The sequence below is a fragment of the Perissodus microlepis genome, chromosome 14, assembly GCF_051167445.1.
Source record: "Perissodus microlepis isolate ML-2025 ecotype Zambia chromosome 14, ASM5116744v1, whole genome shotgun sequence".
Lineage (NCBI taxonomy): Eukaryota > Metazoa > Chordata > Actinopteri > Cichliformes > Cichlidae > Perissodus > Perissodus microlepis.
In genome coordinates, this window is record NC_140474.1 from 21,534,322 (window position 1) to 21,549,303 (window position 14,982).

General features: G+C 41.5%; 1 protein-coding gene across 5 annotated transcripts in view; it reads right to left on the bottom strand.

Moving 5' to 3' along the window:
* dync2h1 (dynein cytoplasmic 2 heavy chain 1) overlaps window positions 1-14,982 on the bottom strand; it is a 117,885-nt gene that overhangs the window by 67,073 nt on the left and 35,830 nt on the right. For 4 of the 5 annotated variants that reach the window (XM_084949962.1, XM_084949964.1, XM_084949961.1 and 1 more), the window contains exons 51-64: window positions 14,164-14,266; window positions 12,225-12,389; window positions 7,419-7,543; window positions 6,747-6,995; window positions 6,260-6,368; window positions 5,462-5,575; window positions 4,883-5,025; window positions 4,454-4,535; window positions 3,355-3,518; window positions 2,746-2,883; window positions 1,360-1,473; window positions 1,049-1,209; window positions 498-621; window positions 207-328 (exon numbers count right to left, since the gene is read on the bottom strand). In XM_084949962.1, coding sequence (XP_084806088.1) covers window positions 207-328; window positions 498-621; window positions 1,049-1,209; window positions 1,360-1,473; window positions 2,746-2,883; window positions 3,355-3,518; window positions 4,454-4,535; window positions 4,883-5,025; window positions 5,462-5,575; window positions 6,260-6,368; window positions 6,747-6,995; window positions 7,419-7,543; window positions 12,225-12,389; window positions 14,164-14,266 — 1,913 coding nt within the window. The remainder of the gene's footprint in view (window positions 1-206; window positions 329-497; window positions 622-1,048; window positions 1,210-1,359; window positions 1,474-2,745; window positions 2,884-3,354; window positions 3,519-4,453; window positions 4,536-4,882; window positions 5,026-5,461; window positions 5,576-6,259; window positions 6,369-6,746; window positions 6,996-7,418; window positions 7,544-12,224; window positions 12,390-14,163; window positions 14,267-14,982) is intronic. The other variant, XM_084949963.1, reaches the window with a different exon arrangement.

Genomic DNA, 14,982 nt, shown 5'->3' on the forward strand with positions numbered 1-14,982 from the left:
GTAGAATTAGATGAAGTCAGTGATCACAAGTTTGTTTACAAGAATACAATCTAGATCAAAATTACTTCACAAAACTTAGCAACTTTTTAATTTTTTTAATCAAGAACTTCAACTTTGTTGTTTTTTGTTTTGTTTAAACATACAGCGTTTTACAGGTTGAAAGCATTTTTGGTCTTTTATAGAGTTGTGTTTGTGTGTTTTCCTACTCCAAAAGTCCAGCCTGTTCTCTTTCCAGTGGCTCTATCCTCTCTAGGACGCGGGAGTATTGGACATTGGCTTTGACCCAGGCAGCCAGAGGAGCAGCTGCTGCACTTGCACGCTTTGCATTCTGAATGAAACAACAGTAGCATTACAAATCAGTGAAACAGCCACAATAACTTCTTTAGAAGACAAACACACTAACAAACCAACAACAACAAAAAAAACAAAACAATCAATTTGTAATAACACCTCCAACAGTACATCTAATTCTGATTCTGCTACTATTGTAGGCAGACCTTAGGGTCGAAAGAAGCCCTGTTCCTGTTGAGTAGCTCTTCCACACTCTGGCGAATCTCAGGAGTGATGTTCCTGGCTTCAAATGTAGCTATGTCCTCCCTCACACCACGTTTAGCTAGAAAGCTAGAGAAGAGAGGAGTTTTCATGTGTGAGTTCAACATTAAAGCCAAACACAGATGAAATCATCAGAAAGAGATAAAGAGATAAAACCCATAAAGCAGATAGTTTAATGTTAATTCAAGCCTAAAATATGAGCCTTTTTTTCCTTAATTAAGCATGAACAGTTGCCCCCCCACCCCCAGCACCACCCCGCCCAAATATACGCACACAACCTACACTCGCTCATTAGCAGTGCAGAAAGGCTTTGTTTATCCTTCCCTTTTCTTCCTTGTTTCCCACCCATTCTCTAACACCTCATCACCTCCTAATGCCTCTTTTTGCTAACCCGAGAGGTGTCGAAGATCCTCATCAATTTAATTACTCCCAACAGGGTAACTCTTCATCTTCCTATCCATCCCTTTACACGTTCTTCCTATCTCTTTTCTCTCACCTCTTCATGCTGACCCAGGAGGTGTCAAAGATGCCCATCAGCCTCAGTACCCCCTCCAGGATGTCTCTGATGACATCGGGAGGCATGCGGAGGGAGCGGATCTCAGACAGCGCTTCAGGCTTGATGTTTCCAACAGCACGCTTTGCTTCATCTACCAAAGGCTAGAGGGCAGCAGGGGAAAAGGCAGCGAGAGATGCACAAGTACGTGAAGGATAAGCACAATGGGGATTGCAAGCCTTGAAAAGGGGGGATGTTTTCTCGTAACTTACAGAAATGGGCATGCTCACAAAAACAGGCACCAGACCACTTACCTGTACTTCTTTCAGCTCGTCGTCGATTTTGGCTTTTCTCTCTTCAATCTTGGACACTTCTTGAGCCATTTTCCCTTTCAATTTTTCCATCTCTGCCTTCTGGTCACTGGCATTCTGGAAAATCCAAAAAATAAAGAAAATGTTCAGTACACTAGATTAAAAAACAGGCTTTTAGCATGTACTGAAGTTAGGGGAAAAAGGCTTAATCAGGATTGAAAGTAAGCAGCTGAATATATGATTTCTATATAATCATCTGTATTTTATTTTACATCTATAGGATTTTTTTAAGAATATTGTGACACTGATGATGAAAAAGCAGTGAGGACAAATGTTTGGCCGCATCATTTTCCAACAGGTCCTCTCTCTGACCTCTTCAAACCTGAAAATTTTATCACATCACATTTTCATCTAAAGCTAATCCCAACATTGACTTTTTTTTCCATCCCTATAATTCTTCCATAGTCAAGGCTCCAGGTCTTGCTATATGCCACATATATTCCCCTTTTCTGCTCCAAATCTTATTTTCCTTCTTCCTTAACGGCTCTCTTAATATTTCCATCTTTGCCAAGCCTCAGTCAGTCTTCCATCTATTTTGTTTACACTCTTCCCATCGTTGTTCCAGTGTTCCTCGCTTCTCTCCCTGCTGTCTCCATCCCCACAGGCGACATAGCGACTACAGACCAAAGGGATGAGTCTAGTTCTTAATTATCACTCTGCAAAACTGACTCCTCTGACAGTTATTTCTTTTTCTTTCTTATTTTTGTTTCTCATCTCCTTTCTTCCTCCCTCCCTCTAACTCAACAAACCCAATCCCCACAGAGTGAAAGATAGAAGGATATCATAACTAATGAACAAGGTTCATCTCCTTTTCCCCCTCCACACATCTATCCATCCAACCATCCATCCTCGAGACAGACCCAGCAGGAGGAAATGGAAATGGGGGTATCAGGAGATGAGAATGAAAGGAAAGTCACAAAACAAACAAATACACATACGTACACAAACTAAATAAATAGTGTCTTCACAGCAGGGAGGATATTGCCATGGGAAAGGCAGAAAGTTTTTTGTATAATGCAATGCAGATGAAAAAGAAAGCCAGAGAAGAGAAGAGAAGAGAAGAGAAGAGAAGAGAAGAGAAGAGAAGAGAAGAGAAGAGAAGAGAAGAGAAGAGAAGAGAAGAGAAGAGAAGTGAAGTGAAGTGAAGTGAAGAGAAGAGAAGAGAATGAAGTTGGATAGATAGACATAGAATAGATATAAGTTAGAAAAGACATGAAATCCTGCAGGACTACTGTCCTGAGCCACACACGTATACCCACATGCACCCATCCACACATGCCAATACACAGTCACTACCGGACAATGCACCAGCAGCACAGACATACACACCTGCATGGAGGTTGTGATTTCCTGCAGGGCAGAATCTGCCTCCTGTTGTTTAGTCCTCAGCAGTTCGCTCTGCTCTGCAGCCCGCCTCTTTAGTTCATCAACCAATGTTTTAGCTTCATTCAGCTTAGAAACGCCTGCCTGTAGACATAACATGTATTACTTTACAAGTAATGTCAAACTTGTTTCCTCTTAAAGATTCAATGGAATTTGTGTGTGCAATGTTTACCAACAACATTTACAGTTGCTTTGTAATTGTACTTTCTCATATCAGTGTGTAAAACTGCAGTAAAACTTTAAATAAAATACTACACAGGATGAATGCTGGGCCCAAGCTCATCTATCAGGGCTGGACACAGTTCCAAAAACCAAATAACTTCTCTAATCTATGTCTTTTATTTGCTGTGTGTCGTTTTCACCGCAAGGCTCTTTTAAAACTCTTATCGTCACTAAAAGTCAAATCAAGAGCTATTTTATGTGTAGGTCTATCGATTTTCAAGTCTAGGATAAACAATTCTCATCAGTTGTTCCGAAAATAAGTTGCTTCTTACGGAAGTAGTAAAAGTCATACTACTTATAATTCTGTATCACAGGGTAGATTTGCAATTTTACCTGCAGATGCTGCTGTCTTGTAGTAAGCTGCTTTTGCTTCCGACTGTATAATGCGGTGTAAACATGCAGAAAGGCCATGTACTTGCTCGGTGTTGCACCGTGTTCGCGACATGACTCATGGACCATCAAGAACAATCGGCACAGATCCCCCTGCCCAGACCCTCCTGAGAGTCACAGGTGAAAAAAAAGATGCACAAAGAGAAAAAGTTGATATAAAGTCATTCTGATTGCACTAAAAATATAGAGCCATTAAATATGTCTAAGTATTATAAGCTTATGATACTACTACTATTAATAAAATAAGATAATTCATCTTAATTTATCGCATGGTAATGACTAAAGGGAAATATGAGTAAAATAAAATAAACAAATAAATAATAATAATAATAACAATAATAATAATTCTAATAATAACAATAAAAGCCTTTATGGTAGACTGGTCAGATGGAAGCCCCTCCTCGGTAAGAGGCTAGCCCACCTGGAGTTTGCCTGAAAGACTCTCAGACCATAGAAACAAAACTCTCTGGTCTGACGAAACAAAGATTGAACTGAATTTGGGCTGAATGCAGAGTCTCATGTCTGAAGGGAATCAGACACCGAAACCCGAGAGATCTGAAAATGGCTGTGCATTGACACACCCTCCCTATCCACCTGATGGAGCTTGAGAGGTTCTGCAACAAAGAACGGGAAAAACTGCCCAAAAACAGATGCGCCAGCTTATAGCATCATACTCAAAAAGACTTGATTGCTGCCAAAGGTGCTTCAACAAAGTGTTGCGCAGTCTGTGAGTACTATTACACTGTAGATAAATAGATAATCAGTCCTGTATTTATTTTCTATTTATTTGTTTAAACAACATTGACCAGTTCTATTTTTTACGTTTTTCAATGTGATTAATCATGCCAACAGCATGAACAACTATAAAATGGCTCTAATGCACTTTGCCATCACTCCTATTTCAAAGTCACTCACATTGTGAAGGTGATAGCTTCGCGTGTACACAATTCTGCATCAGCATATTTATCAGCTATCTGGCAACAATTTAAGTCCAGAGATCATCAATCATTCATGAACTGTGACTTAATGTTCATGTGCTTACCTGAGCTTTTCCTCTTGCTGCCCTTTTCTCTTTCGGTCTCCTCCCCTCCCTGCTCAGTTTTTGCCAACAACAGCTCGGGTATCTGACAAGCAACACGTTTAGGTTTACCAGATTTGCAAATGTGACTATAAAAGAACTGATGTGTGCACAAATATGACCGCAACATCTTGATTTTTAAAAATAACCTGTAAAGTAAAAAAAAAAAAAAAGTTTTCAATTTTAAAATTCCAACAAGAAAAGAGAAAAACAATTCATTATTTAGGGCTGCTGTATTAGGTCAACAGACATTAGTAGAGCAGAATTACACAGGTCTGTCTTTAAAGGTTGGAAGGAATGTGCATTGCTAATCTCATACGCAACACTTAGTGTGAGCTTTATTAACAACTGATGATTTAATGTCTATTTTGATCTTGCTGTTATGATATTAACCTTTTTCATGCTGCTTTCAGACCATCCTTCCATCCACTGGACAGAGCACTTGCGGTAAAAAGCTGGGTTGCTCTCACAGTTGATGGTGAAGTTAGAGTTGGAGGAGTCCATGATCAGAACGATGTGGAGGTTCTGCTGGATTCCTGAGTGGGATGTGAGACAGTGGTGAAGGGAATTCATCAGGAAACTTTGATGAAAGATGGACACGGTGTGGGACAATGACAGGCATTGGTATTATCACTAATAGCATCTTTATTAACTCGTATCTGGCAGAGTTGGAAAGAAAAGGTGAGGAGTAAGCTCTTTAGTGGTTTTACTTTGCCAATAATGGTTATTGATTTGATTCACAAGCAGCAACCTCTGTGACATTGCAGCATTTATACAGTACCAACAACAGTGCGCAGCAATGAAGCAGAAGAACACAGTCGGATATAATCAAGGAGAAAAACAGAAAAAACAATCTCTGTAACAAAATGTCACATATAATAGAGGTTTACAGTGAGAAGAGGCCCTAACGAAGGAACAATGAACAACAGAAAGACAGAGGGACCATGCTGTCAATAAAACCACAATACTGACTGTGAGAGAAATAGTTGTAGAGAGGTCCGGTGAATCCATCCTGGGAAGCACCATCTTTCAGTGACGAGAGGAGTGGCTCCAGTTCCTCAGGGGTATATAGACCTGGAACTTCACCTGAAAAATGTCCCCAGGATACATTAGAACTACAACTTAACTACAACTGAGAAAATTCTTGAGTGCATGATCCATATTCAAATGCACATCTCATATATAGTTTATAATTTTAGGAGACACACATTTCTTTCTTCTTCTTGTTCAATGATTACCTGATCTCAACCCAACAAAGCACACTTTTTCAGATGAAACTGAACATTAAAAACAATGCTCATATTTAAAATTTTGGTAGTTTGTCCAGTTACTTCTGAGACTCTGAAAATGATTCCTGAACAGTAAATGAAATACTTTTGGTAAACCCCTTGAATTAGAGCTGAAAGTCATTTGACAAGACTTTGTACGCAAGATGAACAATATCACCCAATAACCACTCAGATCTGTCTGCTCAGAGTGAAGCTGGAGTGGGGGATGGTTGGATGGTTAGCCTAGCATGACGTCTGTGAGCAGGAAGAAAATTCTGGTCTGACTAAACCCAAAGGTCAAAAAAATTTCTTCTATCAGAACATAAACCCATCTAAAACCATAGTCCAGCTATATATTGCAAATACTGTTTAAGATTTGCAGTGTGACAATCGCAGTTTAAACATTAACTCTTAAATGAAGCTACAATTTCTTGAGTCCCAATAACTCACGTTTCTATAAATAAAAAAATAAGGCAAAAGCATAAATAAACACAACACATACCTGATGACAGCAGGCTGTTCACCATCTCTAAGAAAGCTGGGTGGACAAACTGATAGTCCTCTAATAGTAAAACCACCTGTTGGCCCTCCAGACCTGCCAGCTGCATCACCTAATCACACAGTATCCACACAAATATATTATATAGTGCCATCAGCTGAGATTACATAGTTTATGCTTAAACCTCTGCAAAGTGAGACATCTGTCAACATGTGATAATGGGTACTGATTTAATGCATAAAAATCAACTAAAACGACAGAAAATTCTTTTATCAGTAACTATTCACGTTTAATGGTAATTATAGGTGTCACTCAATCTGAAAAAACACACAAATGCTCGACAGGGAGTTCTTCAGAATAGGAACCGTATAGCCTGCAGGATTAGTGTGTAACGTGTGATTATCTCTAAGAGCATTTTGCAAATGCAATTTATTAAAGTATAATGTGAACCAGATAAAGAGATAAAATCTAATAAAGGAAATCCACTTACCGTCTTGAGATCACTGTTGAAATGCTTCAGGGTGTAACCACGGGAGATTCTTGGAGTAAACAACGTGTATCCGTGCATGTGTGACACCAGGCACGTGGCTGTGTGCCGACCCACTCCGCTGCGCCCTGCCAAAAGCAGAGACCCACCAGGTCTGCTTAGGACCCGATCTACCCTGGACACAAAGTCGCACACTTCCCAGAACAGGAGAAGATCCAGCTCTCTGTTATCTCGACTGTACAGCACGACTCCCTAGAGGAAAACGAGGAACAGACACACAGGTGAAGGAGGTACACAGCAGCAAACACAATGAAGTGAAAATAAGAAAACAAAGACAAAGAAATGCAAACACAAAGTGAGACATGACGATGAAAACAGAAGCACAAAAACAGGAGTTTATAAATTTACTAAAGCAAAGTGGCAGTACCATTTTTTTTACTTTAAATTAGGTAAAAAGTTTAAGCTTTTTTAGCAAAATATGACACTAGTGCAGATTATCCTGTCTAAAATGCTATTGATATACGTGTTAGCGCATTTGCACATAAGGACCATATCAGTGTTTTAGCTAAGAAGAATAAAGGGAAAATCGCTATAGTTGCTGTATCACTGTGTGTAGACACATCTTTCTGTCCACAGTTAATCCAACAAGTCTAACGACAGTCTCTTACTGTGTACCTTCTGTATAACTTGTTTTAAATCAGTAGAGTCCAGGCGTCCCAGTTGTTTGCCATGAGGAGGCAGAGACTGGCCAGGAGTGATCACAGCCCCCTCAGACGCTCCCCACGTCACATAGAAACCATCTGCAAACAGACAAAACAACAGACTATTAGTGGATCTGTTAAATTACATAGAGGTTGTCTAAGAAAAAATAAAAGTGCTGCATAGACAGTGTTGTACTAGCAATCAACTGTGTATGAAACACAGAAGTGCAGCGAGTGCATCCACCATCAGGGCTAAATGGCCCATTTTGTCAGTTCAAAGAAAGTGATCCAGATCTGCAATCAGCTTTGATGGGTTTTTACTTTGCCCATGATTCACATCTTCACCAGATTTCCTAAAATGAGGGTGGGTAATTGTTGCACAATGTTGTTGACAAACAAACAGACATCAAATTGTATTCTCAAATGTAGTTTGTGCCTTTATAAGCAACTTGTGCACAAGAAATTTGAGTTTGCAATCCCTGTTTTCCAGGTGGCCACAGTCTGGGGGAGGCATTCCTCACTGGGGATACAAGGCAATCTACAAGCTGATTAGATTAAAATGTAGATTGGATTTAAAAGCTTTCTACACATTACTGGCTGAACTTGAGTTGGTTCTTGACAAGATCAATTATCTTTTCAGTTTCTGTCTGTGCTTCATAGTTTCCAGAACTGGACACCTTTGTTCAGCACATTCAAGGGCCTTGGGTACAGATATGTTATTACATTATATTTATTAAGCAGCCAAGACCTGTTCTTGATTTGTCTGCCTCTTTGTAACCGAGCCAGTTTTCTCTATAATGGTTTTCAGTGCTATTTTTATGACAAAAGCTAGCAAAAGCTACATCTTTTCACAGATTTCCAGACCGCTGTAAAGCACATTATTAAACACAATATATAGTATTATTGCTAACACAGTGAGCTGGTTCCCTTTCAGTCGATTCACTCGGTACAACACATAAGTATGGGATATCATGCCCTCGCGTGTCCTGGCTGAAGAAACCTTTATTCACGCCTTTAGGGCAGATGACGTGTGATGACATGTGCATGGCCCCTCCTCAGGGATGCGGTTTCTCTTTGCATGACAGCAAACAGCACGATGCCTACCCTGTCTGTGTCGTCCACACTAGGAGAGCGTTGACGGAGCCCAAAGCCTGTGCGTTTTGTCACCAGCTCCGGCGCTCGACCCTGGAAAGATGGGTGACGTTTGTGGAAAAAGTGCTGGGACGCTTGGCTGTCGCACGGCATGACCCTCTCCTTTCCGAGTCTGAAGACGAGGATTATCCAGTCGATGTCCTAACACTGTCTCCCAAGCACAAACCCCCTGCACACAAAATGCCTCAGGTTGTAACTCCCTGTTCAGGTATGTTAAATGTTCAGGTGACCACATCAAGTGTTCCTTCTGTTTTTCATTGTGCCCCAGAAAAGGTGCATCCAACAAAATGTGTGAATGTACATGTTTCCATGTTACAGTCAATAAAGAGGGTTGTTTATTCTCAAACAATCACAAATGCTCAGCCTGCAGGCAGAATGAGCCAGGTCAGGCAGGTGATGCAGTCCCCTGCAGACACACTGGGGGGCAACAACGCCCTGCCGTCGGTGCTGCAGGTCAGCCGGCTGGCTGCTCACTTCCCTCAGTGGCGCGCTTGCGCCCCCTCTCCGTGGGTGCTGCGAACCTTTGCCATGGGTTACCGGTTCCGGGTCAAACTGTCTCGTTTCCGGAGACTCGTAAACACCACAGTCGGCACCGAGGCGGCCATGATACTCAGAGACGAAATAAAGGCGCTATTGCAGAAAAGAGCAATACGAGTGGTCCCCACTTCGGAGACAGACAAAATCTGGTACAGCCGTTATTTTGTTGTTCCGAAAAAAGGGGGAGGGCTTCGTCCCATCCTCGACCTGCGAGTCTTGAACACATATCTACGAACGTACAGGTTCAAGATGCTAACACTCAGACAACTCTTGAATGCAGTCGGCCCGGGAGATTGGTTTGCAACAATCGATCTAACAGATGCTTATTTTGATGTGGCTATACACCCGAAACACAGGCAGTTTCTGAGGTTTGCATTCGAGGGCGTAGCCTACGAATACCTGGCGCTGCTGTTCGGGCTGTTGCTCGCTCTTCGCAGTTTTGCAAAATGTGCCGAGGCAGCGCACATTTTGCCCCTCAGAGAGAGAGGAATCCGCATCTTAGCCTACCTAGACGACTGGGCTCTCGTAGCTTGCTCCAGAGAGCAGGCGGAGACACAGCTGTCGCTGGTTCTGTCACACATTCAGACACTGGGGTTCTCTGTGAACTTTCAAAAGAGCTTGCTAATCCCAAGTCAGCTGATTTCTTTCCTCGGTTTGGAAATATGCTCGCTTTCCAGCACGTTTGTCTGAGAACAGAGTGGCTGGTTTCATCGCTGCCTCGCTCAGTTTCAGCTGGGACGCAGACTGCGTTTCCAGACAATATTACATTTGTTGGGCATGATGTCATCTATGATCGCCATAGTGCCACTTGGACAGTTAAAGATGAGAGCGTTTCAACGCTGGACTCTCTCTCACCGCCTGTTTGCATCACGTCACCTCCGGAGGAGGCTGACGGTAACCGCATCTTGCATGCTAGCTCTCCGTCCTTGGAGGGAGCCCGGGCTCTGGTGATAGAATGGAGGTTACACCCTTTAATAGTGGCTCAGATTTGGGATCTATTTGGCAAGGTGCAAATAGATCTTTTTACCTCCAAATACTCACTGCCCCCTGTTCTTCTCCATAATCGACCACGATGCACCCTTGGGCTTGGACGCGCTAGCGCACCAATGGCCAGACGTGCTCCTGTATGCATTTCCCCCAGTGGAAATGATATCTCCAGTTCTAGAGAGAGTGCGTCGGCAGTCTCTCTCTCTGTTCTAGTGGCCCCTTGGTGGCCCACAAGGTCCTCTCTGCAGGGACCTCTTCTCTCAGCGGTAGGAGAAGTGGTTCATCCGCAGCCAGATCTGTGGCGCCTTCATGCTTACCTGCTGAGAGGTTAAACTTGATTGCTAAGGGTTTGCCACCTAGTGTGATAGCGACAATTCAGAGCGCTAGGGCCTCATCTACTAGAGGCTTGTATGCTTACAAATGGCGAGCTTTCGAGCAATGGTGCCAGGTCCGCCACACTCTCCCATTTCAGTGCTCTATTGTGGATGTTTTGACATTCTTGCAGGAGCTGCTGGATAAGGGCCTTTCATTTTCGAGAATTAAGGTTTATTTAGAAGCTATATCTGCTTGTCATATTGGTTTTGACGGGGTGACACCAGGTGCACATCCCTTTGCCATACGTTTTCTGAAACGGGTTCACCGGCTAAGACCCGTGCTTAAGTCCAGTGTCCCTGCTTGGGACTTGTCTTTGGTGCTGGAGGCCCTTTGTAACCCCCCGTTTGAACCCATTGAGTCTGTGGATCATATAACACTGCATTACTTCTCGCTTTGGCTTTGGCAAAGGGAGTGGGTGACCTTCATGCGCTGTCTGTGCATCCCTCCTGCACACAGTTCTCTCCTGATGACCACAAGGTCGTATTGCGTCCAAATGCTGCCTATTTTCCCAAGATCATGCCTGCATCTTATAGCTCAATGGAGTTTGAGTTGCTGAGCTTTGGTCCCCTCCTTTTGCATCTGAGGAGCTAGTCAGCTGTCTGTCTGTTTCACTAATCCAACTAGAGGTAGAGCTCTGTCTAAACAGAGGCTGTCCCACTGGAGTATAGAAGCTATCTCACTGGCGTACAGCACCAAAGATCTTGCTTTGCCCCAGGGGGTGAGAGCTCATTCCACCAGGGGGATGGCGACCTCATGGGCTCTTTTTAAAGGGGTGCCTGTAGCTGATATTTGTGCGGCAGCTAGTTGGGCATCACCGCACATGTTTGTCCAGTTTTATCGGTTGGACGTTATAGCCCCTTCAGTGGATCATACTGTCCTTTCTGCTGGGTCTACTGCACACTAAGGTGGTGGTGGTCCGATTCCGCTTCGGTGGCTGCTCTGCGGGGCGTATATATATGTCCCATACTTATGTGTTGTACCGAGTGAATCGACTGAAAGAGAACGAATAGTTATGTCTATAACTTCTGTTCCCTGAAGGAGAGGAATGAGGTACAACACAAGGTGGCCCCACTGAGAAGTTTGGCTCGGTGAAGAGCGGCTATCGAACTGAGGGATGACTGTGATGACAGCGGCTATATGCGCAGGCGGGGCCTTGCGCATGTCATCACATGTCATCTGCTTTAAAGGCGTGAATAAAGGTTTCTTCAGCCAGGACACGCAAGGGCGTGATATCCCATACTTATGTGTTGTACCTCGTTCCTCTCCTTCAGGGAACAGAAGGGTCGGGTTTATCTTTTACTATTTCTTTTTAACATCACAGCGTCCAAAGTAAAGCTTGTGTACAACATGGACAACACTAGATGTCATTCTGGTATTATCCAGAAGAAATCTCAGAACTCTATCAATCAGTGAATAAGACATACTACTAGGCACAGAGTTGGCTCTGTTGACACACTGAAAGCAAGCAAAGCAAATGGAAAAAAAATCAATAATTAAAATCATTACTAGTTTATTATTCAAAACAGACCATTAACAGAGATATTGCCACATGTAAATATATATGCAGAGCTGTCAAAAAGCGCTCTAATCATATACTGTTTTCATTCAGACATGCCCAGCCAGTAATATTGACATTAACTGCTTAAAAGCCTCGTTCAGTAATAGTCTTTCATGGTCAGACCTAATATTTGGCTTATGACTTAGAAGCAAGAGCACAGCCATCCCATACCAGTCATGTTATCTAGAGCATCAGAGCTCCAGTCCCCTCGTATGATGGAGGAGAGGATGTTATCAAAGGTGTGAAGGTCTTTGGAGGAAACTAGTCGGTCTCTGAAGAGCCTCCTGGCCTCGTATGCTACCACCTCCAACACGCTGTCTGTCACATTAGATTGAGCTAAAGGGAACCAGTGAGATACACACACACACACACACACACACACACACACATATATGAATTAAGACTTAACAGAATATAGTTAAAAAAAGACCTTTACACATTTACACAAAATTAAGATTTATTCATTTTGTTAGACCCCCCCCCCTTCCCCGATAATTTTAATATTTAGGTGATCTCATACCAGGTGTTAGCTAAATGTATACGTTAAATATACAATCCGAATTTTAGTCTGCCTAAACCTGGCATTTAGTTTCATAATAATCACACTATTACTCAGGATTTAATATGAGTCAAAGGGCTGTTTTTGACAATGCTCAGTATGACAAAACCACCTCCCTGGATCACACATATGTAATAAATTTCCCCACGAAACAGCAGAGTGCTACTTGCTGAAAACTGGAGGGACAAGCCAGATTTGTGGTACTATAGAACACTGGTTTCGACAGTGCCTGAAAATACTGAAAAGTGACAAACACAGACACAGTTCTGTCTCTGGGGTTTTCCTAGCAAATTAAATTCTAAAAACCATTACAGGAAAAAAATAAATAAATGTAAATTTTTCCTGCATTTTTTTTTTTATTCCAATGACTTTTGATTTCCAAAATCCACTTTATAATGATTCCGGCCACCAGCAGTAAGGTAAATAAATCCTCGCTTATTTTGGAGTTTTAAGGCAAACACTGATATTGATATTTGTTAATATGAATAATTAACAATATTGGCTGTTTAATAAAAAAGCAATGACCACAAAAACAAACAAAAAGCAATTCTAATTTATAATTTGTACACTTCTGAGTATATACAGAATGGGCTCCACGAGCTGCATCCATCTAAAACTTGTCAGTGCTCTCTTGTGGATACTCTACATAACGGCAACAGATGTTCTTAAATGGCCTCAAAGATATGTTATTTTTTTGGTATTTTTACACTGATGTTTTAGTGAAATTGTATAAGTGGTATGTCAGCATCTGTGACAGTATCCAGTCTCAGTATCAACCCATCACTTCTAAAACACATCAAATAAAACTAGGAAGCACAGATAACACTGCCTAAAGGACTTTATTCAAGCTCAAATTCACTGCAGGCACAGAAGAAATATAAAGAATAAGGATTTTTTTTTTTTTACATACCAAAAAGAAGGTAAGCAGCAAACCAGGCAGAGAATTCAGAAAGAAAAAAAGAAAGTAAAAACTGATGAGGACAGGAAAAGGGAAGTTTCTCTGCTGACGTGTTTAATTAAAATAAATGATTGGACTCACTATCACAGCAGGAACACATTGCAGAAGGAGAGAAAGAGTGACAGAAGGAGAAATGAAAGGACAGCAAAGGGAGAGGATGATGAAAGAGTGAGAGACAGACGAGTGGCAGAAAGGGACTGAGGAAAGAGAAGAGAGGAATCAGAGAGAGGCCGACAGAAAGAAGGAAAAAGGTGAGAGACAGAAACGGTGGCTCTGAGCTGAAAGAACACAGACGAGTAACTAACTCTGTGGGGCTGTATTTTTTTGTATTATTCTGGCATTAAAATGGAATTATTAATGTTACTCAGCAATATGAATAAACTAAGAAATTAGTAGTGAATCAGTGGGTCATTAAATTCAACCTTCTGCTTTTGTATGTGTAGTGACTAGTGCCTCAAAATAGTCCCCTAAGTTTTTAACTTAGAGAAGGCTGGGCCGTGTTATTTGAAAAATCTTAACCTCATAAATCTTACTCTGTTTGCTAAAACACATACATATTTATATCGATCTATTTTTGGTTTGATTTTAGTTACCTGCAGTGAGGTCATACCGCAGCAGGCTGAGAACCCATTCTGTGAGAATACAAGGTGTAAACACATAATGGCTGTGGTCATCCACTGTGAACTTGGCTTTTACCTAACAGGAAAGAAGAAAATACAGAAAGGGGTTATTATATTATATTATTATACACTCAGCAGACAGTTTATTAATCAACTTAATTAACTGATTGTTAACACAAAAAACCACATGGCAGCAAATTGATGCATTTAGGCATATACTGAACTTCAAACCGAGCATCAGAACAGGGAGAAAAATGACTTAATTGATTTTGAACATAGAACAGATCCATCGTTTTTTTCTATTAATGGTAGTGGTGTAACGATGTGGGGGATATTTTCTTTGTTGACCTTGTATACATGCTTTATTACCACAATGTATGTGTCTTCTGATGGCTGCTTCCAGCAGGATAAAGCACCATGCCACAAAGCTCAAATCATCTCAAACTGGTTTCTTGAACATCACAATCACTTGATAAAACTGTGTTCCTAATAAGGTTCTTTGTTCTGCCCGCATTGCGGTTTTATTGTGAAGCACTTTGATGTACACTAGTCTTTTAATTGTGCTATATAAACAAACTTTGACTTTGACTTAATAAAGTGGCTGTGAGTAAATATCTATAGGATACAGCTAAAACCCCTTTTTATTACACATTTCTATCTACCGCAAACTAGATATGCAAAAAGATGACACGATTAAAAATAAGCACCTGAATTTCCACATTTATCACTACGCTGCATTTATAATCCATCTTTAATCCAATGACGTGAAGAGCAATATCAAAATAGCAACAG